This window comes from Ranitomeya variabilis, chromosome 1 (assembly GCF_051348905.1).
Source record: "Ranitomeya variabilis isolate aRanVar5 chromosome 1, aRanVar5.hap1, whole genome shotgun sequence".
In the NCBI taxonomy this organism is placed as follows: Eukaryota; Metazoa; Chordata; class Amphibia; order Anura; family Dendrobatidae; genus Ranitomeya; species Ranitomeya variabilis.
Window position 1 is genome coordinate 873,776,084 of NC_135232.1, and position 25,432 is coordinate 873,801,515.

At 42.9% G+C, this 25,432-nt stretch overlaps 1 protein-coding gene across 2 annotated transcripts in view; it reads left to right on the forward strand.

The window, feature by feature from the left end:
* The window catches only part of LOC143788198 (alcohol dehydrogenase 1-like), an 87,043-nt gene that overhangs the window by 55,528 nt on the left and 6,083 nt on the right, over window positions 1–25,432 (forward strand). The window contains exons 5-8 of one of the 2 annotated variants that reach the window (XM_077277657.1): window positions 3,763–3,982; window positions 8,820–9,080; window positions 14,929–15,064; window positions 25,234–25,372. In XM_077277657.1, the coding sequence (XP_077133772.1) occupies window positions 3,763–3,982; window positions 8,820–9,080; window positions 14,929–15,064; window positions 25,234–25,372 (756 nt within the window). The remainder of the gene's footprint in view (window positions 1–3,762; window positions 3,983–8,819; window positions 9,081–14,928; window positions 15,065–25,233; window positions 25,373–25,432) is intronic. The other variant, XM_077277664.1, reaches the window with a different exon arrangement.

Here is a 25,432-nt window from a genome sequence, read left to right on the forward strand (position 1 = left end):
ACAGATCTACATCTCTGGACCAGATATCACCACCCTTCTAGCCAGAATCCCTCAATGTCTATCCGCTATTTCATCCTTCTTCTCTACTAGATTTCTAAAACTTAACATGGACAAAACAGAATTCATTGTCTTTCCCCCATCTCACACGACCTCCCCAATGAACCTATCCATTACAGTAAACGGCTGCCCACTCTCCCCAGTCCCACAAGCCCGCTGTCTTGGGGTAATCCTTGACACTGATCTCTCCTTCAAACCACATATCCAAACCCTTTCCACTTCCTGCCGCCTCCAACTCAAAAATATTTCACGGATCCGTACATTCCTAAACCAAGAATCTGCAAAAACCCTAGTCCATGCCCTCATCATCTCCCGCCTCGACTACTGTAACCTCCTGCTCTGTGGCCTCCCCTCTAACACTCTCGCACCCCTCCAATCTATTCTAAACTCTGCTGCCCGACTAATCCACCTGTCCCCCCGCTATTCCCCGTCCTCTCCCCTCTGTCAATCCCTTCACTGGCTCCCCATTACCCAGCGACTCCAGTACAAAAGCCTAACCATGACATACAAAGCCATCCACACCCTGTCTCCTCCATACATCTGTGACCTCGTCTCCCGGTACTTTCCTGCACGCAACCTCCGATCCTCACAAGATCTCCTTCTCTACTCCCCTCTTATCTCCTCTTCACACAATCGCATACAAGATTTCTCTCGTGCATCCCCCCTACTCTGGAACTCTCTACCACAACATATCAGACTCTCGCCTACCATCGAAACCTTCAAAAAGAACCTGAAGACCCACCTCTTCCGACAAGCCTACAACCTGCAGTAACCACCGATCCACCAAACCACTGCAAGATCAGCTCTATCCTCACCTGCTGTATCCTCACCCATCCCTTGTAGATTGTGAGCCCTCACGGGCAGGGTCCTCTCTCCTCCTGTTCCAGTTGTGACTTGTATTGTTCAAGATTATTGTACTTGTTTTTATTATGTACACCCCTCCTCACATGTAAAGCGCCATGGAAAAAATGGCGCTATAATAATAAATAATAATAATAATAATAACGTGGGCTGCGCAATATACAACATGGGCTGTGTAATGTACTGCGTGGGCTGCGCAATATACAACGTGGGCTGTGCAATGTACTGCGTGGGCTGTGCAATGTACTACATGGGCTGGGCAATATACAACGTGGGCTGCGCAATATACAACATGGGCTGTGCAATGTACTGCGTGGGCTGTGCAATGTACTGCGTGGGCTGTGCAATGTACTGCGTGGGCTGTGCAATGTACTGCGTGGGCTGTGCAATGTACTGCGTGGGCTGTGCAATGTACTGCGTGGGCTGTGCAATGTACTGCGTGGGCTGTGCAATGTAGCGTGGGCTGCGCAATGTACTGCATGGGCTGCGCAATGTACTGCGTGGGCTGTGCAATGTACTGCGTGGGCTGTGCAATGTACTGCGTGGGCTGTGCAATGTAGCGTGGGCTGCGCAATGTACTGCATGGGCTGCGCAATGTACTGCGTGGGCTGTGCAATGTACTGCGTGGGCTGTGCAATGTACTGCGTGGGCTGCGCAATATACTACGTGGGCTGTGCTATACACTACGCATGCATATTCTAGAATACCCGATGCATTAGAATCGGGCCACCATCTAGTTATTTATAATTATTAAAAGGTACATTCCCAAACACAAACCCGTGAAATTGTGCAGTGTAAAAATTCATCCAAATTGTGATGTATACAATTATATATACAGTCATATGAAAAAGTTGAGCACCCCTATTAATCTTAAACTTAATGTTTTATTAAAAAAAAATTTTTTGCAACAGCTATTTCAGTTTCATATATCTAATAACTGTTGGACACAGTAATGTTTCTGCCTTGAAATGAGGTTTATTGTACTAACAGAAAATGTGCAATCTGCATTCAAACAAAATTTGACAGGTGCATAAGTATGGGCACCCTTATCATTTTCTTGTTTTAAATACTCCTACCTACTTTTTACTGACTTACTAAAGCACTTTTTTTTGGTTTTGTAACCTCATTGAGCTTTGAACTTCATAGCTAGGTGTATGCAATCATGAAAAAAGCTACTTAAAGTGGCCACTTGCAAGTTGTTCTCCTGTTTGAATCTCCTCTGAAGAGTGGCATCATGGGCTCCTCAAAACAACTGTCAAATGATCTGAAAACAAAGCTTATTCAACATAGTTGTTCAGGGGAAGGATACTAAAAGCTGTCTCAGAGGTTTAACTTGTCAATTTCCACTGTGAGGAACATAGTAAGGAAATGGAAGAACACAGGTACAGTTCTTGTTAAGGCCAGAAGTGGCAGGCCAAGAAAAACATCAGAAAGGCAGAGAAGAAGAATGGTGAGATCAGTCAAGGACAATCCTCAGGCCACCTCCAGAGATCTGCAGCATCAACTTGCTGCAGATGGTGTCACTGTGCATCGGTCAACTATAAAACGCACTTTGCACAAGGAGAAGCTGTATGGGAGAGTGATGCGAAAGAAGCCGTTTCTGCAAGCACGCCACAAACAGAGTCAGCTGAGGTATGCAAAAGCACATTTGGAGAAGCCAATTTATTTTTGTAAGAAGGTCCTGTGGACTGATGAAACCAAGATTGAGTTGTTTGGTAATACAAAAAGGCGTTATGCATGGCGGCAAAAAAACACAGTGCGTTGTATAGTTGACCGATGCACAGTGACACCATCTGCAGCAAGTTGATGCTGCAGATCTCTGGAAATGGTCTGAGGATTGTCCTTGACTGATCTCACCATTCTTCTTCTCTGCCTTTCTGATGTTTTTCTTGGCCTGCCACTTCTGGCCTTAACAAGAACTGTACCTGTGTTCTTCCATTTCCTTACTATGTTCCTCACAGTGGAAATTGACAGGTTAAATCTCTGAGACAGCTTTTTGTATCCTTCCCCTGAACAACTATGTTGAATAATCTTTGTTTTCAGATCATTTGACAGTTGTTTTGAGGAGCCCATGATGCCACTCTTCAGAGGAGATTCAAACAGGAGAACAACTTGCAAGTGGCCACTTTAAGTAGCTTTTCTCATGATTGCGTACACCTAGCTATGACGTTCAAAGCTCAATGAGGTTACAAAACCAAAAAAAGTGCTTTAGTAAGTCAGTAAAAAGTAGGTAGGAGTATTTAAAACAAGAAAATGATAAGGGTGCCCATACTTATGCACCTGTCAAATTTTGTTTGAATGCAGATTGCACATTTTCTGTTAGTACAATAAACCTCATTTCAAGGCAGAAACATTACTGTGTCCAACAGTTATTAGATATATGAAACTGAAATAGCTGTTGCAAAAAAAACAATTTTTATAAAACATTAAGCTTAAGATTAATAGGGGTGCCCAAACTTTTTCATATGACTGTAGATTAATATAAATGTCTCTTCTGATCAAATCTACCTCACTGTGGAAGTTGCTACTCCAAATGTTTGGTATCACCGCTCAAAACGTGGTCCATCCCAGTAAAGACCCACTTTTAATGATGGACCTGCATACAGGGGAATATACCTTATTAATAATTATAAATAAAGAAAAGTGTTAAAGTGATGTTTATGTTAACCAGTATTCGGTTCACTCTATAGATTATATTTTCCCAATGAAAGTTTATATTATGAATGTGAATCCTTTTTATTCTAATCAACATATCCTCCTTGACATTGATTCATTTTCAAAGGAAGCAAATATTTAATTTACCCTCTTAATCCAATGCATTTCTCCCCATCTTTTTGAGTACAGCATGAGTGAATCCCAAAATGTAATGCCCGATAAAACTACAAGGTTCTCCTGCAAGGGGAAGACTGTGCATCACTTTTTATGGACAAGTACTTTTTCAGAATATACTGTAGTACCTACTGATGCTGTTGCAAAGATTGATGACAGGGCACCACTAGACAAAGCGTGTCTTTTTGGTTGTGGATTTCCCACTGGATATGGAGCAGCTGTCAATACGGCAAAGGTGGGGAATTATTTGTGGTGTTTCTTTAATATATTGCATATATTAAATACAAAATTAAATTAAATACGGAATATGTTAGCGCTATATAAAAATAAAGATTATTATTATTATCTCTCCATTATTAACCTGATTTAATGTCACCTTACATTAGCAAGGTGACATTAACCCCTTATTACCCCATATCCCACTGCTACTCGGGAAGGGGAAAAGAGTGGCTAATTGCCTGAATAGGCGCATCTTACAGATGCACCTTTTCTGGGGTGACTGGGGGCAGATGTTTTTAGCCAGAGTGGGGGCCAAAAACCATGGTCCCTCTCAAGGCTATTAATATCTGCCCTCAGTCACTGGCTTTCCCACTATGGCGGAGAAAATTGCGCAGGAGCCCACGCCAGTTTTTTCTGTGATTTAACCCTTTATTTTAACACCTAGGGCTCCCAAATTTTACAGAGGGACACTTCCAACATTATTAGTGAGAAATATGTAAAAATATAAGGGATATGAAATAACTTACTGTATGTAAACATGACTCATATCCTGTCGGGTTTGATAAGGAGATAGAAAAAGCCGGCAATTGAATTACCGGCTTTTATGCTATCTAGCTCTGTATTAAACAAATAAATAAATATATATATATATATATATATATATATATATATATATATATATATATATATAATTATATACACAGTACAGACCAAAAGTTTGAACACACCTTCTCATTTAAAGATTTTTTTCTGTATTTTCATGACTATGAAAATTGTAAATTCACACTGAAGGCATCAAAACTATGAATTAACACATGTGGAATTATATACTTAACAAAGAAGTGTGAAACAACTGAAAATATGTCTATATTCTAGGTTCTTCAAAGTAGCCACCTTTTGCTTTGATGACTGCTTTGCACACTCTTGGCATTCTCTTGATGAGCTTCAAGAGGTAGTCACCGGAAATGGTTTTCACTTCACAGGTGTGCCCTGTCAGGTTTAATAAGTGGGATTTCTTGCCTTATAAATTGGGTTGGGACCATCAATTGTATTGTGCAGAAGTCTGGTGGATACACAGCTGATAGTCCTACTGAATAGACTGTTAGAATTTGTATTATGGCAAGAAAAAAGCAGCTAAGTAAAGAAAAACGAGTGGCCATCATTACTTTAAGAAATGAAGGTCAGTCAGTCTGAAAACTTGGGAAAACTTTGAAAGTGTCCTCAAGTGCAGTGGCAAAAACCATCAAGCGCTACAAAGAAACTGGCTCACATGAAGACCGCCCCAGGAAAGGAAGACCAAGAGTCACCTCTGCTTCTGAGGATAAGTTTATCTGAGTCACCAGCCTCAGAAATCGCAGGTTAACAGCAGCTCAGATTAGAGACCAGGTCAATGCCACACAGAGTTCTAGCAGCAGACACATCTCTACAACAACTGTTAAGAGGAGACTTTGTGCAGCAGGCCTTCATGGTAAAATAGCTGCTAGGAAACCACTGCTAAGGACAGGCAAAAAACAGAAGAGGCTTGTTTGGGCTAAAGAACATGATGAATGGACATTAGACCAGTGGAAATCTGTGCTTTGTTCTGATGAGTCCAAATTTGAGATCTTTGGTTCCAACCACCATGTCTTTGTGCGATGCAGAACAGGTGAACAGATGGACTCTACATGCCTGGTTCCCACCGTGAAGCATGGAGGAGGAGGTGTGATGGTGTGGGGGTGCTTTGCTGGTGACACTGTTGGGGATTTATTCAAAATTGAAGGCATACTGAACCAGCATGGCTACCACAGCATCTTGCAGCAGCATGCTATTCCATCCGGTTTTCGTTTAGTTGGACCATCATTTATTTTTCAACAGGACAATGACCCCAAACACACCTCCAGGCTGTGTAAGGGCTAGTTGACCAAGAAGGAGAGTGATGGGGTGCTATGCCAGATGACCTGGCCTCCACAGTCACCAGACCTGAACCCAATCGAGATGGTTTGGGGTGAGCTGGACCGCAGACTGAAGACAAAAGGGCCAACAAGTGCTAAGCCTCTCTGGGAACTCCTTCAAGATTGTTGGAAGACCATTTCCGATGACTACCTCTTGAAGCTCATCAAGAGAATGCCAAGAGTGTGCAAAGCAGTCATCAAAGCAAAAGGTGGCTACTTTGAAGAACCTAGAATGTAAGGCATAATTTCAGTTGTTTCACACTTTTTTGTTAAGTATATAATTCCACATGTGTTAATTCATAGTTTTGATGCCTTCAGTGTGAATGTCCAATTTTCATAGTCATGAAAATACAGAAAAATCTTTAAATGAGAAGGTGGGTCCAAACTTTTGGTCGGTACTGTGTGTATAAATATATAATATTACATGTGTATATATCACAATCCTGGTCTCCAGTAAATGTCTGGTGTTCACAAGAGTACCATTATGACAGGAGAGGGGGTCTTCAGCAGGCAGCATCACAAGCTCACCAAATACCATGGGAATTTAGCCTAAACTTGTGTCCCAATACTTTTCTTTATATAAAGGCCAATTCATTCTTAATCATGGGGCTTCGCTTAATCACACAACTTAATGAATTAGGCTTAAGTGTTACTCGGAATGTGCTGCTGCCAGAAATGTACTTCAGTCAGTAAAATGGCATAACTTGTTATTAATTTCCATCCCACATTGGCGCAGTTAGTCGTGACTGGCATGTAAATGATGCAATATTTTTCTGCAACCCTTAAGTTGTCCAAAAATATTAAGACTTATTAAGGTGTTTTTTTGCCAGAATTACATTGTAAAATCTTAATGAACTGCCCCTATTTTGTTTTTTGAAAACTGTAACTTAACACAGCACAAGACAATGAACATGTCAAATTAGCTGTTAAAGGGACACTGTCACCAACTCCAGCCGTTATAAACTAAAAGAGCCACTTGTGCAGCAGTAATGCTGCATTCTGACAAGGTGGCTCTTTTAGTTAGTGATGCATGTATTCCCAAAATAAAGCGTTTTATAACTTCTCCAAAATACCTGTCTTTTGCCAGGGAGGCAGGTCCTCACCCCCCTGCTTGAAACGCCACACTGCCCTCACTCAAATCTTCAGGGGTGCCGGGCACTGCCCCCTCCGCGCTGTTTTCGCATGAAATCCGGCGCCTGCGCTGTGTAGTACTGTCTGGTGCAGCCGCCCTGCTTGTGAATCCCGGCCCCGCAGTGTGTTATGCATTATGCAAAGTGCGGGGCTGGGATTCACAAGCAGGGCGGCCGCACAGGCGCAGTCTGTAAGCCTGGCTGTGACGTCAGATGGCCAGAGCTCACTGCGCCTGCACCAGACAGTACTGCACAGCGCAGGCGCCGGATTTCATGCGAAAACAGTGTGGAGGGGGCGGTGCCCGGCGCCCCTGAAGATTTGAGTGACTGCAGTGTGGTGTTTCAAGCAAGGGGGTGAGGACCTGCCTCCCTGGCGAAAGACAGGTATTTTGGAGAAGTTATAAAACGCTTTATTTTGTCTTTAACTGCACCACTAACTAAAAGAGCCACCTTGTCAGAATGCAGCATTACTGCTGCACAAGGTGGCTCTTTTAGTTTATAACAGCTGTAGGGGGTGACAGTGTCCCTTTAAGTGTTGAGACAGTTTTCTGCCCCATTAGTATAGTTAATGCATTGATGCTGCTAAGGCCTCTTTCACACTTCAGTTGTTTGGCGTCAGTCTAAAACCGCCATTTTCCTCAAATAACGGATCCGTCATTTTTTGTGACGGATCCGTTATTTTCCCCATAGACTTGCATTAGCGACGGATTGTGACGGATGGTCGTCCGTTCCATCCGTCATGCGACGGATCCGTCAAAATTTGGCGGACGTCATCTAGACATTGACGGTCATTGCAACGTTTTTTGTCTGCGTTGAAATGGCGGATTGCGACGGATCCGTCGCGTCCGTCATTCCATAGAATGGCCACCTATGGGCGACGGATCCGTCGCGACCGTCATTTCTGCGGATCCGTCGCCCCAATCCGTTTTTTCAATTGCGCATGCTCCAAAAAGTATATACAACCCACAAGTAACTGATCCGTCAAAAAACGGATCCGTTAGAACCGTTTTCTCAGCAATTGTGACGGATCCGTCGATCCATCATTATGGCGGAGCAGACTGACGCCAAACAACTGAAGTGTGAAAGAAGCCTAAGCAGAGTGGTTTGGGCAATGCCTTTCTGTGGAGGATCTATTAAGAGCTGCCAGAGAGAGTTCCACATACAGTGTGCCATTACAGGGTAAAGCTAAAAGGTATCCTTGAATGTGCAACATTTTATGTGTGCTGTAGCTTAGCACTAAATGTAAATCTACACCAATAACACAGGGGAACAATTTGAAAAAAATTTTCTGTTGAGTTAGGTTTTTGAGCTGATTTATACTAAAATTGGCATGCTGATTCCAAAAATGTAGTCAGTTTTTTTCTAGCACGTCAAGTTTTTCCTACACAACTTACCTGCCAGAGAAGCACAATTGCACTGATATCTGTAATAAGACTTGTTATCTGATTACAATTCGACTCATATAGAGCTACGTGGCAACTTGTAAGAGTAGTCACAACTTTGTCATGCCTATTTCTTATATATTTCATTTTTTGTTCATATTTGTACTATTTAAGAAAAAAAAACACTTTTTAGGTACAGTAGTTTACATAGTTTTGAGAAGACAAAAATCCTATAGTTCAAAAACTTGACGTGATAGAGAAAAACTGAGATCATTTCTGGATTCAGCATCTAAAAATTAATTAAGAACAGTTGTCTGACCTAACTCTTAAAAAATTGTGTTCCCCAGTGTAATGATTTGGCATAAGGGCTAGATGGCGAATCCAATAAACCTTGTTTTGTGTCTGTGTAGGTAGAACCAGGCTCTTCTTGTGCAATATTCGGTTTAGGAGCCATTGGCCTGTCAACCATTATAGGCTGTAAATTATCTGGAGCTTCAAGAATAATAGCCATAGATATAAACAGCAGCAAGTTTGAAACGGCAATGGCATTTGGTGCTACAGATTGCATCAACCCAAAGGATTACAGCAAGCCGGTAGAGGAAGTCATAATTGAAATGACAGGACATGGAGTACATTATTCTTTTGAGTGTATCGGAAGTACAGATGTTATGGCAAGTATGACCGTATAAAAAAAAATTGCACATGCATGCAACTGCTCCATTTCATTCTCTGTGAAACTACCAGAGATATTTGAGTTCAGCGCTTGGTTATTTCAGGCAGTTGTAACACCCCAGGAAGCCAGTTGTTACAGTGGTATTGCCTTCCTCACGGGGTGGGTGTTGCCATGCTTGGGAGCGAGGAAGGATCCCTTTAACAGGTGACACGTACACACAACACTGTTCTGACTCCAGCCCTGAAGGGGGGGCTCTGATCCAGTTTGTGGGTGGCTTCCCTATATATTCTGGCTGGAGGAGGAGTTAGTTAGTCAGTGAAGAAGAGAGCTGGAGCCGTGCAGACACGAGGTTCTGCAGCTCCTGGAAATAGAAGAGAGAGACAGAGCAGATTGCAAGAGACTGTGAGTTGAGAAGAAGAAAAGGTGAGGAAAGATACTGGGAGTGGATCTGCTAGAGGGCTCACTCCAGATAAAGCGCAAGAAACCGGAAGCCAGAAGGTTGTGGGGGTAACTGTATGCCCCACAGCAGAAACCGGCGTTCAGGAGATTTCAAGTCGCCTGTCCACCATTACATGCGAAGGCACAGCAGTATACAGAGCCCAGAGTCCCTGCAAGTAGGGACACCTGTAAAAAGGCTCTAGTTGCTTGCCATATGGATATTGTCCTATTAATAGGACAGAGCGAAAGTGACGACCTTGTTTGAGGTCTTAGGCAGCAAGGGACTACAACATAGCGCAGTAAGGAAGGCTTCCAACCCCACCTGGCTAGGGGGATTTCGAATAGATTTCAGGCTGGCCGGACCTCACCATCACCTGTGATCGGTACCCTGGACTGTGGCTGCATACTACCAGTAAAAGGTAAAGAGACTGCAATCTTGTGTCCTCTAATTCTTTCTGGCACCACACCATATACCATCTTTGCCTACTACAGCGGGAGCCCTGGGGCTAGGCTTCACCTGTGGAAAGCCATACCATCCCGGCCGCAATATCATCATCCCCAGTGGACCCCTTTTAAGCAGCGCCGGTCATCCCTGACCGAATACCATAGGTGGCGTCAAACATTCTTTATTCACAACAACCCCTTTAAAGAACTTTCCTTTAACTTGGATGCCTAGGGCCAAAGACCGGGTCACTGCCACTGTGACACCGGATCCGGCCCAAGTACCCCAGGGTCCTAGCGGGCACTGCACAGTCCCATAATGATTGAATTGCAACCAATTCATTTCAATGGGGAATGTAAGATCAATGGTAATCCCAGTGTCAGGACACCTCCCCTCCCACCCAACAATCTACAAGTTATAACCTATTCTGTGATTAGCAGATAAATTTAAATTATGAAAGTAAGAATTGGACAATCACTTTCAGGTTCTCCAGCAAATTATAGCTGATTGCTGGAGGTAGCAGAAGCTTCGAATAAAAAAAATTATTTCCAAGGAAAACAAACCCTTTAGCAGAAGTCTACCAAAGGACTATCCAGTGGGTACGGAAAGTATTCAGACCCCTTTACATTTTTCACTCTTTGTTTCATTGCAGCCATTTGGTAAATTCAAAAAAGTTCATTTTTTCACATTAATGTACACTCTGCACCCTATCTTGACTGAAAAAAACAAATGTAGAAATTTTTGCAAATTTATTAAAAAAAGAAAAACCTGAAGTATCACATGGTCATAAGTATTCAGACACTTTGCTCAGACACTCATATTTAAATCACATGCTGTCCACTTCCTTGTGATCCTCCTTGAGATGGTTCTACTCCTTCATTGGAGTCCAGCTGTGTTTAAACTGATAGGACTTGATTTGGAAAAGCACACATGGGTCTGTATAAGACCTCACAGCTCACAGTGCATGTCAGACCAAATGAGAATCATGAGGTCAAAGGAACTGGCCTAGGAGCTCAGAGACAGAATTGTGGCAAGGCACAGATCTGGCCAAGGTTGCAAAAGAATTTCTGCAGTACTCAAGGTTCCTAAGAGCACAGTGGCCCCCATAATCCTTAAATAGAAGAAGTTTGGGACCACCAGAAGTCTTCCTAGACCTGGCTATCCAGCCAAACTGAGCAATCATAGGAGAAGAGCCTTGGTGTGAGAGGTAAAGAAGAACCCCAAGATCAATGTGGCTGAGCTCCAGAGATGCAGTAGGGAGATGGGAAAAAGTTCCACAAAGTCAACTATAACTGCAGCCCTCCATCAGTTGGGCCTTTATGGCAGAGTGGCCCGACGGAAGCCTCTCCTCAGGCAACATATATGAAAGCCAGCATAGAGTTTGCTAAAAAACACATGAAGGACTCCCAGATTATGAGAAATCAGAAAATCAGATTAACTGGTCTGATGAGATGAAGATAGACCTTTTGGTGATAATTCTAAGCGGTAAGTGTGGAAAAAACTATGCACTGCTCATCACCTGCCCAATACAATCCCAACAGTGAAGCATGATGGTGGCAGCATCATGCTATAGGGGTGTTTTTGAGCTGCATGGTCAGGACGACTGGTTGTCATTGAAGGAAACCTGAATGCGGTCAAGTATAGAGATATCTTGGTTTAAAACCTCTTCCAGTGTGCTCTGGACTTCAGACTTGGCTGAAGGTTCACATTCCAACAAGACAATGACCTTAAGCACACAGCTAACATAATGAAGGAGTGGCTTCAGAACAACTCTGTGACCATTCTTGACTGGCCCAGCCAGAGCCCTGACCTAAACCCAATTGAGCATCTCTGGAGAGACCTGAAAATGGCTGTCCACCAATGTTCACCTTCTAATCTGACGGAACTGGAGAGGATCTGCAAGGAACAATGGCAGAGGATCCCCAAATCCAGGTGTGAAAAACTTGCATCATTCCCAGGAAGACTCATGGCTGTACTAGCTCAAAATGGTGCTTATACTCAATACTGAGCAAAGGGTCTGAACACTTATGACCATGTGATATTTCAGTTTTTCTTTTTTAATACATTTGCAAACATTTCTACATTTCTCTTTTTTTCAGTCAAGATGGGGTTGAGAGTGAACATTAACAAGTAAAAAAATGAATTTCTGAATTTACCAAATGGCTGCGATGAAACAAAGAGTGAAAAATTTAAAGAGGTCTTAATACTTTCCGTACCCACTGTATATTATCATAAAACTACCTTTCAACAGTTTCCCAATATATGAAATTTTCTGGCAACGTGAATCTTATGACAGAACTTTGGGATGACAATAATAGTCGTACAAAACAAAGCTCCGCATAATTGTCAGAATTTTTAACTGCCTTCCATAATAATTATGTGCAATGTTCATACTTGTCAGATCACATTTCTCAAAATTGTTCATGCATTTAATTTGTACATCCTTTTCTTTTTCTATCTATCTATCTATCTATCTATCTATCTATCTATCTATCTATCTATCTATCTATCTATATTACACTGCTCAAAAAAATAAAGGGAACACTTAAACAGAATAAAATTTCCAAGTAAATCAAACTTCTGGGAAATCAAACTGTCCACTTAGGAAGCAACACTGTTTGACTATCAATTTCACTGTTGCTGTTGTGCAAATGGAATAGACAACAGATGGAAATTATTGGCAATTATTAAGACACACTCAATAAAGGAGTGGTTCTGCAGGTGGGGACCACAGACCACATCTCAGTGCCAATGCTTTCTGGCTGATGTTTTGGTCACTTTTGAATGTTGGTTGTGCTTTCACACTCGTGGTAGCATGAGACGGACTCTATAACCCACACCGGTGGCTCAGGTAGTGCAGCTCATCCAGGATGGCACATCATTGTAAGCTGTGGTAAGAAGGTTTGCTGTGTCTGTCAGCATAGTGTCCAGAGGCTGGAGGCGCTACCAGGAGACAGGCCAGTACACCAGGAGAGGTGGAGGGGGCCGTTAGAGGGCAACAACCCAGCAGCAGGACCGCTACCTCAGCTTTTGTGCAAGGAGGAACAGAAGGAGCACTGCCAGAGCCCTGCAAAATGAACTCCAGCAGACCACAAATGTGCATGTGTCTGCACAAATGGTTAGAAACCGACTCTATGAAGATGGTCTGAGTGCCTAACGTCCATGTGCTCACAGCCCAACACCGTGCAGGACCCTTGGCATTTGCCACAGAACACCAGGATTGGCAAATTCGCCACTGGCGCCCTGTGCTCTTCACAGAGTCTGGAGAAGCTGTGGAGAGCAATCTGCTGCCTGCAACATCCTTCAGCATGGCCGGTTTGACAGTGGGTCAGTCTGGTGTGGGGTGGCATTTCTTTGGAGGGCCACATAGCCCTCCATGTGTTTGCCAGAGGTAGCCTGACTTCCATTAGGTACCGAGATGAGATCCTCAGACCCCTTGAGAGACCATATGCTGGTGCGGTTGGCCCTGGGTTCCTCCTAATGCAGGACAATGTTGTGAATTCCGCTCTTGGGCTCCCTCCGGTGGTTGTAAGTGGCACTTTTGTGAATTCTGCTCTTGGGCTCCCTCCGGTGGTTTTAAGTGGTACTGCTGCTCCTTGGATTTAGCAGTCAGCAGCTGCTTCCACTGATTGTCTTTCTGGCTCGGCTATTTAACCTGGTTCTATCCTTCAGCCTGTGCCAGTTGTCAATGGTTCCTGCTTGGATTCACGTCTCTGCTTGGATTTCCCTGATATTCTGACCTGTTCAGCAAAGATAAGTCCTTGCTTTGTTTTTTTGCAGTTCCCTTGTTGTGGACTTAATCGTTCTGCACTTTCTATGTTTTTTCTTGTCCAGCTTGTCAGTATGGATTTATTCTGTTGAGCTGGAAGCTCTGGGAAGCAGATTTACCCTCCACACCTTTAGTCAGGTGTGGAGATTTTTGTATACTCTGTGGTGGATTTTTCTAGTTTTTAATACTGACCGCACAGTATTCCGTCCTGTTCTATCTATCTAGCTAGACTGGCCTCCTTTGCTACATCCTGGTTTCATTCTGCTATGTAATTTCCCTCTCCACTCACAGTCAATATTTGTAGGGGGCTGCCTATCCTTTGGGAATTTTCTCTGAGGCAAGATAGCTTTCCTGTTTCTATCTCTAGGGGTAGTTTGTCCTCCGGCTATGACGAGGTGTCTAGGGAGTGACAGGAACATCCCATGGCTACTTCTAGTGTTGTGTTAAGCTCAGGAACTGCGGTCAGTACAGGTACCACCTCCTCCAGAGCACGTCCCATGTTGCTCCTAAACCACCAGTTCATAATAGGACAATGCCAGACCTCATGTGGCTGGAGCGTGTCAGCAGTTCCTGCAAGATGAAGGCATTGAAGCTATGGACTGGGCCCGCCTGTTCCCCAGGCTTGAATCCGATTGAACACATCTGGGACATCATGTCTCGCACCTTCCACCAATGTCACGTTGCACAAAGGCTGTCCAGTAGATGGTGGATGCTTTAGTCCAGGTCTGGGAGGAGATCCCTCAGGAGACCATCCGCCGCCTCATCAGGAGCATGCCCAGGCGTTGTAGGGAGGTCATACAGGCACGTGGAGGCGACACACACACAACAGAACATCATTTCCTTGTCTTAAGACATTTCCACTGAAGTTGGACCAGCCTGTAATTTGATTTTCCACTTTGATTTTGAGTATCATTCCAAATCCAGACCTCCATGGGATATTAATTTTGATTTACATTGATAATTTTTATGTTTTATCGTTCTCAACACATTCCACTATGTAATGAATAAAGATTTGCAACTGAAATATTTCATTCAGTGATATCTAGGATGTGGTATTTTAGTGTTCTCTTTATTTTTTGAGCAGTGTATATATTCTATCCCGGGTGAGAAAGAGCAGCATAGACAATTGAATCCACACTTGTTTTTTATTTCTTTTTTAAAATGTGTACCTGTTTTTTTTCTCTTCTTTCTCTTTAGAAAGCCGCATTGGAGTGTACTCACATGGGATATGGAACGAGTGTGATAATAGGTGGGGCGCCTCCAAATGCACATATAACTTTTGATCCATATCTACTCTTCACAGGTCGTACATGGAAAGGAAGCATTTTTGGAGGTATGAGGAGAACAATACAAGTTGAAAGAAAACTTCATTGTGAAGTCACTTTACTAAATATGCTAGAGAATTGCTTAATTCCCTTCATGACCGGAGGTATTTTGAGTTTTGTGTTTTTCATTTTTTGCTTATCTTCTTCCCAGAGCCATAACCTTATTATTTTTCTGTCAATATGGCCATGTAAGGGCTTGTTTGTTGCTGGACAAGTTGTACTTTTGAAAGACACCATTGATTCTAACATATCATGTCCTGGAAAATGGAAAACAAAATTCCAAGTGCTGTGAAATTGCAAAAAAAAAGTTCTAGGACCTAACAATTCCAATCCTCTCTTAGAATAAAGTCTTCATCTGTAATCACAGCAGGACCCTACCCCTCCACATATATATAGATTTCAGTCTAATAGGATTCACAGGTTCCCATACAGATGAAGACTTTATTCTAAGAGAGGATTGACATTGTTAGGTCTTGGAAACTAGAAACGCCTTAACGTGGCTTCCAGGTACACATGAATTGGCCAATTTATGCACTAAGCTTTCTCAATTTTTCATATTTTTAGTGCAGTAATTCAATTCAATTTTCATATTTCATGTTTGCAAGCTATGGCACTACAGAGTGCTGCTTTTTTTTATTCAAATGCTAAAATTGACCTTCCATTATGATTTTCCACTATGAGTTCATAGACACCAAACTTTGTAGGTTAATTTTTATCAAAGAAAAAAAAATCCTAACTTTGTTTAAAAAAAAAAAAAAAAAAAAATTGCCCCAATTTCCGATATCTGTAGCTTCACCGTTTTTCGTGATCTCGGATTAGTTGAGGGCTTATTTTTTGTGTGCCGAGAAGACATTTTTAGTTATATCATTTTGGTACAGATGCGATCTTCTGATCGAACGTTATTGCATTTTAATGCAATGTCGTGGCGACAAAAAACCCGTAATTCTGGCATTTTGACTGTTTTTTTTCTTGCTACGCCATTTAGCGATCAGGTTAATCTTTTTTTTTTTTTTCTTAGTTGATAGATCGGACGATTCTGAACACGGCGATACCAAATATGTGTATGCTTTGGGGCGTGGCTATGTAGCCGAAGGAGGAAGACGCACCTAATGTGAGCTCCAAGTATCCTGATCCTATCCTGCCGTTTGGACTACTGCTGTGATAGCTGGGGCCGGAGCCCTATACCCCCAGGAGCCTGGTGAACCCTCCGAATGGCTACTATAAGGATCTGAGGCGTCGGGAGTTGCGGTGGCTGGGATGCTCAGAGGACTACACGTGCAGCGGCGGCCATTTTTAGAGGTGCGCGTTCCAGGATACAGGACGCGGCGCCGACTTCTCTTAGAGCTTCAACCTCCTGGGAATCAGCGGTCACCGGACCTTAGCGGTGAGCGCTGTGGAAGATCTGTGTGCAGGAGCAAGGGTACCTGAGGCGGACGGCAGTGCCTGCGGGGGACAGCGGCCATTATCACAGCACGCGCCCTAATAGCAAGGGGAGCGGTGCTTCTTGTTACATCTGCCGATAGGAAGGTGAGCGCATAACCTGAGATAATAAAGGGGTGGTGCAGTGTGTGCCCTGAGAAATTGTGCCCTGAGAAATTGGGCCCTGCGCCCCCCCTATTAGATAGATACCTCATCTGCCGGCACCATAACATAAGAGGGATTAACCCCCTCCCTGCTGTTCCCCCTGTGGAGACTGTGAACTTGCTCAGATATATAGAGCTCAGGTGAATATTACAGCTACTGCCTTTGTAACTTTCAATACCCCAGCTGCCTGTCCAGTGGCATCCTTGGAATACAGTCCAGTATTTAACCCTATGGGGTCTGAAATCGGGCACTGTCTATTTATAATTACAACTGTGATTACTTTGTGGAGTCCTTTTTTGCTGTCTACCATGCAACACCCTAAGGGAACAGGGGCTGCTGATAAACTAAGGAAATATGCCAGGGATGATCCCCCTGATAATGTGCGCACTCTCAGAAATAACCCTGCACCTGCCCAGCGTAAGGGCCGTCCTTCTGATAGTAATGAGGAGGGAGAACAAGACGAACTGACTCTTAAACAAGCATCCGAGCAGTTAATGCAGGCTATCTCCCTCACTAGATCTTCTCTTACGAGAAGAGGATGTGCATACTGAGGTGGGCCGTTTGCGGCATGACATGCAAGCTATGAGAGGGCGCATCTCGGAGGTTGAAACAAGAGTGTCTCATATAGAAGATACCATTACTCCTATGGAGGCTAAACTGACAAAAGCTGCTGGCTCCGTAAACGCTTGGAAACAGAAGGTGGATGATTTGGAAAATAGATTACGTCGTAACAATATTCGAATTATCGGTCTCCCGGAGCGTTCGGAGGGTCAAGCAATTTCTGGAAGACTGGCTTAAGACCTCCCTGGGGGATGGATTCTCCTCAACATTCGCAGTGGAAAGGGCCCATAGGGTCCCAACGAGACCTCTCCCCCCTGGAACTCCGCCTCGACCTTTTCTGGCACGTCTCCTCAATTGTAGGGACAGGGACACTATTCTTCGTCCGGCGCGGCAGAAGGGCCTTTTCAAATTCAACAATGCTACCATATCTATCTTTCTGGATTTCTCTATTGAGCTCCAAAAGCAGCGGGCACGATTTATGGAGATCAAGAAACAACTTAGAGATAAGAATATCATCTACTCCATGCTTTATCCAGCCCGGCTCCGCATTGTCCATGAGGGCTCTTTATTCTTTACGGATCCAGCGGAGGTGGCCGAATGGTTGCGGTCTCATAAGGGGTCCAATGTGAAAGACTCCTAATTTGGGTTCTTTGTCTAATGGCAATATAAATGGAGCTCTTCGTATGGGTGCGAAAGATGTCAACAATACCGGACACTGAATTCAGTGAGGGTATCCCCTTTTCAATCTGACTGTAGGAGTATAGAATTATGCTCCTCTATTGTTCAAGTTTTGCTTGGTTTGGTTTTGTATACCAGTTTTGATTGTTTGATGTGTACGGTCGCCGCCAATACTAAATTTCTTTTTTTGCTCTGTGTGATGTCTCTTAGCCTTGCCCGAATAACAATGATACATAATATTTTTTCCTCTGCATATAAATATGGGATCTGAGATTGTATGTATGACCTGGAATATACGGGGCATCAAGACTCCTCGGAAGAAGATCAAGGTTTTCTCGCAGATTAAAAGATATCACCCTCATGTTGTAGCGCTAGTGGAGATGCACCTGACTAGGGATACGGCACGATGTGTGCATAAGCCGTGGGTACAATGGTCTCTTCATGCATTTCATACCAGCTACTCACGAGGGGTCTCTCTGTTGATACACAGAGAGGTTAGATGGGAGGCCAGGGATGCACGGCGAGATCCTGAGGGCCGTTTTGTCTTTGTGCATGCATTTATTAATTCGCATGAATATGTGATATTGTGTGTTTATAACCCTCCCCCCGCTAACCTATCGGTTCTCCATATGGCAATGGGTTTCTCCTTAAAATATCCGGATGCCAATTTTATTTGTATGGGTGACTTTAATTTAGTCATGGATCACTCCATGGACAGATTGAGACTGATGACGCAATATCTGGGGAGTCTATGTCTCAGCCTCCTTCTCAATTGGCACTGTTTATGGAGGGCAGCGGTTGGCTAGACCTATGGAGAACGAATCACCCGGAGGTTAAGGGGTACACTTGTCACTCATCTACTAAGCGATCTTTATCTCGTATAGATTATATATTTGGATCTGGTGGTTTGGCATTGTGGGTGGATAGTGTTGAACATGGCAATAGGGGGATTTCGGACCATAGCCTAGTTATTCTTAAACTCAAATATGGGCAGCCCAATAATAATAGATCCTGGAAATTGAATCCCTTCTGGTTAAAATTAATAGATTCTAGTGATAGGACGATTGACCAGTTAAATTGTTTCATTTTCACTCACCCGGAACCCCAGAATATTGGTTTATTTTGGGATACCCTAAAGGCATACTTAAGGGGGTGCTTGTCCTCTACAATCTCTTACATTAAAAGGGTAACGGCGGGGGAGGATGATGAGATAGAACAGCGGTTAAAGACTTGGAGGCCACATATATAGCTAATCAGACTAGCGGTAATAGGGTTGAATGGCTCACTTCCCAAAGGTTGTACACTCAACATGCAGACGTTAAGTCAAAACGCAAGTTATTTTTCACCCGTCAGTCTTACTTTGAGCTGGGGAATCAGGCCAGTACACTCCTGGCTTTCTTAGTATGCCAACATAACACCTCTAACACAATATTGCAGATTCGTACACTTGATGGCTCATTAGTGTCCTCTACTGATGAAACACTTCAATGTTTTTATGATTATTACAAATCTCTGTATAAATCTAGTAGCGGTCATGATGTCCATGAATGTTTGGATTACTTATCGGATATAACATTCCCTTCATTGAGCCCATCTCAACAAGCCTTTATGGATGCTGAGTTTACTTTGGAGGAAGTAGAACACGCTATAGCGGATATGGCTACTGGGAAGGCTCCGGGACCTGATGGGTTTCCCATTGAGCTGTACAGGAAATACCGAGATAAGTTTGCACCACTTTTATTGAAGATACTAAGAGGAATATGGGAGGGAGAATCTGTGCCAGAAACGTTTTATGATGCCAACATTATTGTACTTAGGAAGGAGGGGAAGGATCTTCTGGATTGTGGATCGTATCGCCCTATATCTCTGGTAAACGTAGACTATAAAATCTTTACTAAAATTCTGGCTACCAGGTTGAATACGATCATATTAGATCTTATACACCCGGACCAAACTGGCTTCATGCCGGGAAAATGTACCTCCATTAATATTAGGCGAGTTCAGTCGGTCATCCAATATAGCTCTCTAGAACCAGATAATAAATGGGCATTATCGTCGCTGGACGCGGCTAAGGCTTTTGATTCCTTCGAGTGGTCCTTCCTCACTGCATGTTTGCGGAGGTACGGTTTTGGAGTCAAATTTTTGAGAGGGGTAGGTACACTATATATGAAACCCAGGGCGCGTATGGTTGTAAATAATTCTATCTCTGAACCTTTTTCCTTACACAGGGGAACCCGCCAGGGATGTCCTCTTTCCCCGGCTCTCTTTGCCCTGGCAATAAAGGCTTTTGCAATACGGATGAGGTCCTCCATTGACATTAAGGGAATACAAATTGCGGATCGAGTGGACATCATTGGTCTCTATGCTGATGATATGGTGATGTTTATGGATCAAACAGAGGATACGTTGCCGAAAGTGATAACGATTATAGATAAATTTAGCCAATTCTCCGGTCTTTATATAAATTGGGATAAGTCTGCCCTGATGCCCCTTTCTCACACCCCAATGTCGAGTTTCGAAACCCTCTCGTCGTTGCCCATCGTTTCCAATTTTAAATATCTGGGAATCCATATGTCTCACCGTAGTCAATTTGATTTACAATTTAATATTTACCCATTATTGGACTTGGTTAAATCCAAGTTTGCTACCTGGGATATACTACCGCTTTCAGTGGCTGGTCGTATCAGTGTGATTAAAATGATACTGCTCCCCAAATTGAATTATTGCTTTCAACACAGTGCTGTGCCAATACCTAAATCCTTATTTGCGACTCTAAACTCCCTAACTACGTCTTTCATATGGGGAAGACTAGGCCCAAACTTAAGCTGACTGCTCTGCAGAGACCGAAGCAAGGGGGCGGCTTTGCCGGACTTTTATTTATATTATCTTGCCGGGCACGCTAAAATGATAAATAAATGGATGCCCAATAACTCTCTTCCTAATTCTGAGAGCCATTTGCTCCATTCTGCTTGGGCTGATTGCCCACTAGGGTTTCTGGAGATGGAGAAGGTTGGTTTTCCTCGTCTGCTGCCTCTACTCCGGCTGGCACGATTAACATGGAGGCAAATCAAAAAAATTACTAAATTTGTAGATATAGTAGCCGAAATGCCACTGTGGAATAACCGTTATTTCCCAGGATTGTTGGGCCACCCGTCCATGGAATTTCGGATATCGCATGGTGTTCTCTCGGGAGGCAATATACATAATCAGGGGATCTTTATGTCCTTTGAACAATTACAGAATACTTGTAATATCCCGAGGTCTCAATTTTTCCGTTATCTACAGTTAAGGTCAGCCTTTCAATCGCACATGCGTAATATGGGTACAGGTCGGGCCATTTCATCTTTACCTTTAATAGAAATTCTCAAATCGCAAGGTCCTCAAGGAATTATTTCCTCTCTATACACCTATCTGTTATCCATAGGAGGGGGGTCTATTATAAACTCTATTAAAGGGAAATGGGAGGGACTTCTTCCTAATACACTAGGGGAAGAATGGGACGATATTTTGGAATCTCCAACTAAGGTTTCCCCATCAATTAACAATAAGATGATCCAATTATACATCATATACCAGTCTTATCTGACCCCGACTCGTCTTTTTAAAATGGGCCGTCTCCATTCGTCAGATTGTCTGAGATGTCATTCCAGTGATGCAGATTTAATTCATATGATTTGGAGGTGTCCTGTTATTTTTCATTATTGGAAAGAGGTGACGACATTATTGACGTCCTTGTCGATTCCTGTCCCACTTGAGCCATTGATCTGTTTATTTGGGGTGTGGGATGCGGAAGCCTGGGATCACTACACTGGGATTTTCTTGCGAGAGACACTGTTCATTGCGCGAAAGGTACTTGCGCTGCGATGGATGGGTGGTTCTTGCCCATCTCTTAGAGCCTGGGTTGATTTAGTAAACTCAATTATCCCGTATGAACGGACATTATATCAGAATAGAGGATGTCCTGATAAATTTGAGAAAATATGGGGTAGATGGAACTCCTCTTATCACACTCTATAGTCTGCAACAATACAATATCCATGTGAGAAGCAGGGTCTATGGCTTCGGGGGCATTGCTTACAGGGTGAAATATATGTGGAATTCTCTTTTTGGCGGCATCCTATTAGTAGTTAATGTAGTTAAGTTATACCATAGGAGATTTATAAGAAACTAATGATCGACATGCACCATTTGTTACTTTTGTAATATTCCAGATGTGACGATGCATTGTAATTATGTTTTGTTATGTTACAACTGATAATGATGGACACGAATGCAAATGTGTGTACTGTATGATTTATTTTACAATTAATAAACGAATTAAAAAAAAAAATGTGTATGCTTTTTTTTTATTGTTTAATCTTAAATGGGGCGAAAGGGGGGAGTGATTTGAACTTTTAGATTTTATTTTTTTTTTTATATTTTTTAAAACTTTTATTTCACTTTTGGCATGCTTCAATAGTCTCCATGGGAGACTAGAAGCTGCCATAACCCGATCGGCTCTGCTACATGCAGGCGATGATCAGATCGCCTGCCTGTAGCAGAATACCTCACTTGCTATGAGTGCTGACCACCGGGTAGTGCTCATAGCAATTCATCAGTGACAAACAAAGGTCTCCAGGAGACCTCTGGTTGTCATTCCAACCCATGGATGACCTGCTATCACATGACGGGGGTCACAGATGGGCGGATTTCTGGCACGACTGCCAGAAATACATTTTAAATGCCGCTGTCCGTGTTTGACAGTGGCATTTAATGGGTTAATAGCCATGGGTGGATCGCGATTCCACCTGTGGCTGTTCCGGGCACATGTCAGTTGTTCAAAACAGCTGACATGTGCCAGGAAAGATGTGGGCTCCAGTGGTGAACCCACATCAAAAGGGAGGGAGTCTGACGTGGGTGTACTACTATGCCCAACATCGGAAAGGGGTTAAAATCCCATACCATAATATTACTAGAAGTATTAATATTCAGAGTCGGATTCTAGGCAAGTCAGACAGTGTTTATTTAGAAGAGAAGCAGTCTTCAGCAGTCACTGTGCCTGGTGCTGGTGCTCAGGACGTAAGTGACACCAAGCACAGCTCAAAATGCCAGGACTGATGATGTTGCCCTAGGCAACCGCATACCTTGCTTAACCCTTTTCCAGACCCTGACTGCAGTTTTGGATGACCCCATTCTTTTTACTATATAATGCACTTAAAAATAGGGAAGGGGGGAATTCCAAGTGAAGTGAGATTAAAGGGGAAAAAAATCTATTTTAAAAATACAATAGATAAAAAGCTATAAATGGAGACTAGGAATGATATGCATTCATTGACTCTTCTCATCCATGTATAATACCTTTGATCATTGTGGCCATAGAGTTCTATTTTAACCTCATTGTTCCACAGTACTTGTTTCCAAAGTACATCAGGATTTTTTAGATATTCTTTTGCATACTTCTGACTCTGAATTTTATGGGGAGGACTAGGGATGAACGAATAGTTTCGGATAACTTCTTATCCGAATAGCTATAGCACTTACCGAATAGCTGCATCGGGAACCTGGATACCTGGCACGCTCCCAATAATCAGCTGTTCAGTGCTGAAGCTGCATGTGTCGCGGCTGTGTGGCAGTCTCAACACATGCCTGGAGTGCCCAACAAACAGGCTCTCCATGCATGTGTTGTAACTGTCACACAGCCGCGACATATGCAGCTGTGGCACCGAACAGCTGATCATCGGGAGCGCTCCAGCTATCCAGATTCCCGATGCAGCTATTGAGATATGGAGTTATCTGAAGCTATTCACTCATCCCTATTGAGGACACAGGAGAGGTTTTCTTTTGATGACTCTTCCATGAAGGCTATATTTGTGCAGTTGTCTGAATAGTCGAACAAAATCTTTCTGAAGGTTTTTTCAATCAAATGGGGATTCTGATTTGCCTTTCTAACAATCCTACGAGTAGCTTTCACAGAAATTTTGCTTTGTCTTCCAGACCTTATCTTGACCTCCACTGTTCCTGTTAACTGCCATTTCTTAATTGCTTTTCCAACTGAGGAAAGGGCAACTTGAAAACTGTTTACTATCTTCTTATAGATTTCTCCTGCTTTGTCACGTCACGTGATCACAGGACAGCCATGGGTTGGCATTACAACCAGAGGTCTCCTGGAGTCCTTTGTTTGTCACTGCCGGATTGCTATGAGCACCACCCAGTGGTCTGCGCTCTTAGCAATGAGGTATTCTGCTACATGCAGGCGATCTGATGCCACTGTCAAACGCTGACAGCGGCATTTAACAAGTGCTTCCTGCAATCGTGCCGGAAATACGCTCACCGGTGACCCCTGTCACGTGATTGCGCGTCACCGGTGGGTTGGCATGACAGCAAGAGGTCTCCTGGAGACCTCTATGGTTGTCACTGCTGGCTTGCTGTGAGCGCCGCCCAGTGGTCAGCGCTCATAGCAAGTGAGTAATTCAGCTACATATAGGCGAACTGGTCATCACCTATATGTAGCAGAGCCGATCGGGTTATGGTCTCCCATAGAGACTATTGAAGCATGCCAAAAGTAAAAAAAAAAAAAAAAAGTTTAAAAATTTTAAAAATTATAAAATTTGAAATCACCCACCTTTCACCCCATTCAAAATAAAACAATAAAAAAAAATCAAGCCTACACATATTTGGTATCGCCACGTTCAGAATCACCCAATCTATCAATGAAAAAAAAAAGCATTAACCTGATCGCTAAACAGCGTAGTGAGGAAAAAAAAAAGTCAAAACGCCAGAATTACTTTTTTTGGTCACCTCGACATTGCATTAAAATGCAATAACGGGTGATCAAAAGATCATATCTGCACCAATATGGTATCATTAAAAGCATCAGCTTGGCATGCAAAAAATAAGCCCTCACCCAACCCGAGATCACGACAAATGGAGGCGCTAAGCGTGTTGGAAAATGGCACAATTTTTTTTTAACAAAGTTTTAATTTTTTTTTCACCACTTATATAAAAAGGAACCTAGACATGTTTGGTGTCTATGAACGCATAATGGCAGGTCAGTTTTAGCATTTAGTGAACCTAGTAAAAAAAGCCAAACAAAAAACAAGTGAGATTGCACGTTTTTTGCAGTTTCACCGCACTTGGAATTTTTTCCCATTTTCTAGTACACAAAATGGTAAAACCAATGGTGTTGTTCAAAAGTACAACTCGTCCTGCAAAAAACAAGTTTTCACACAGTCATATTGATGGAAAAATAAAAAAGTTATGGCTCTGGGAAGAATTGGAGCGAAAAAGAAAATACTTCCTGGAGTGAAGTGGTTAAGCTTACAGTTTAGAGGCAACTGAATAAATGACATAATATACTGTTATTTTTCATTTCCAGGATGGAAGAGCAAAGAATGTGTTCCCAGATTAGTTGCTGACTTCCTATCGGATAAGTTTAATTTAGATGGACTAGTGAGCCATACTTTGCCATTTGATCACATTAATGAGGGTTTTCAACTTTTACAATCTGGACAAAGGTAACAAAATTGCTTAACTCTGTATTTAAATGTTATTCTTACAATTTCAATGTACATATT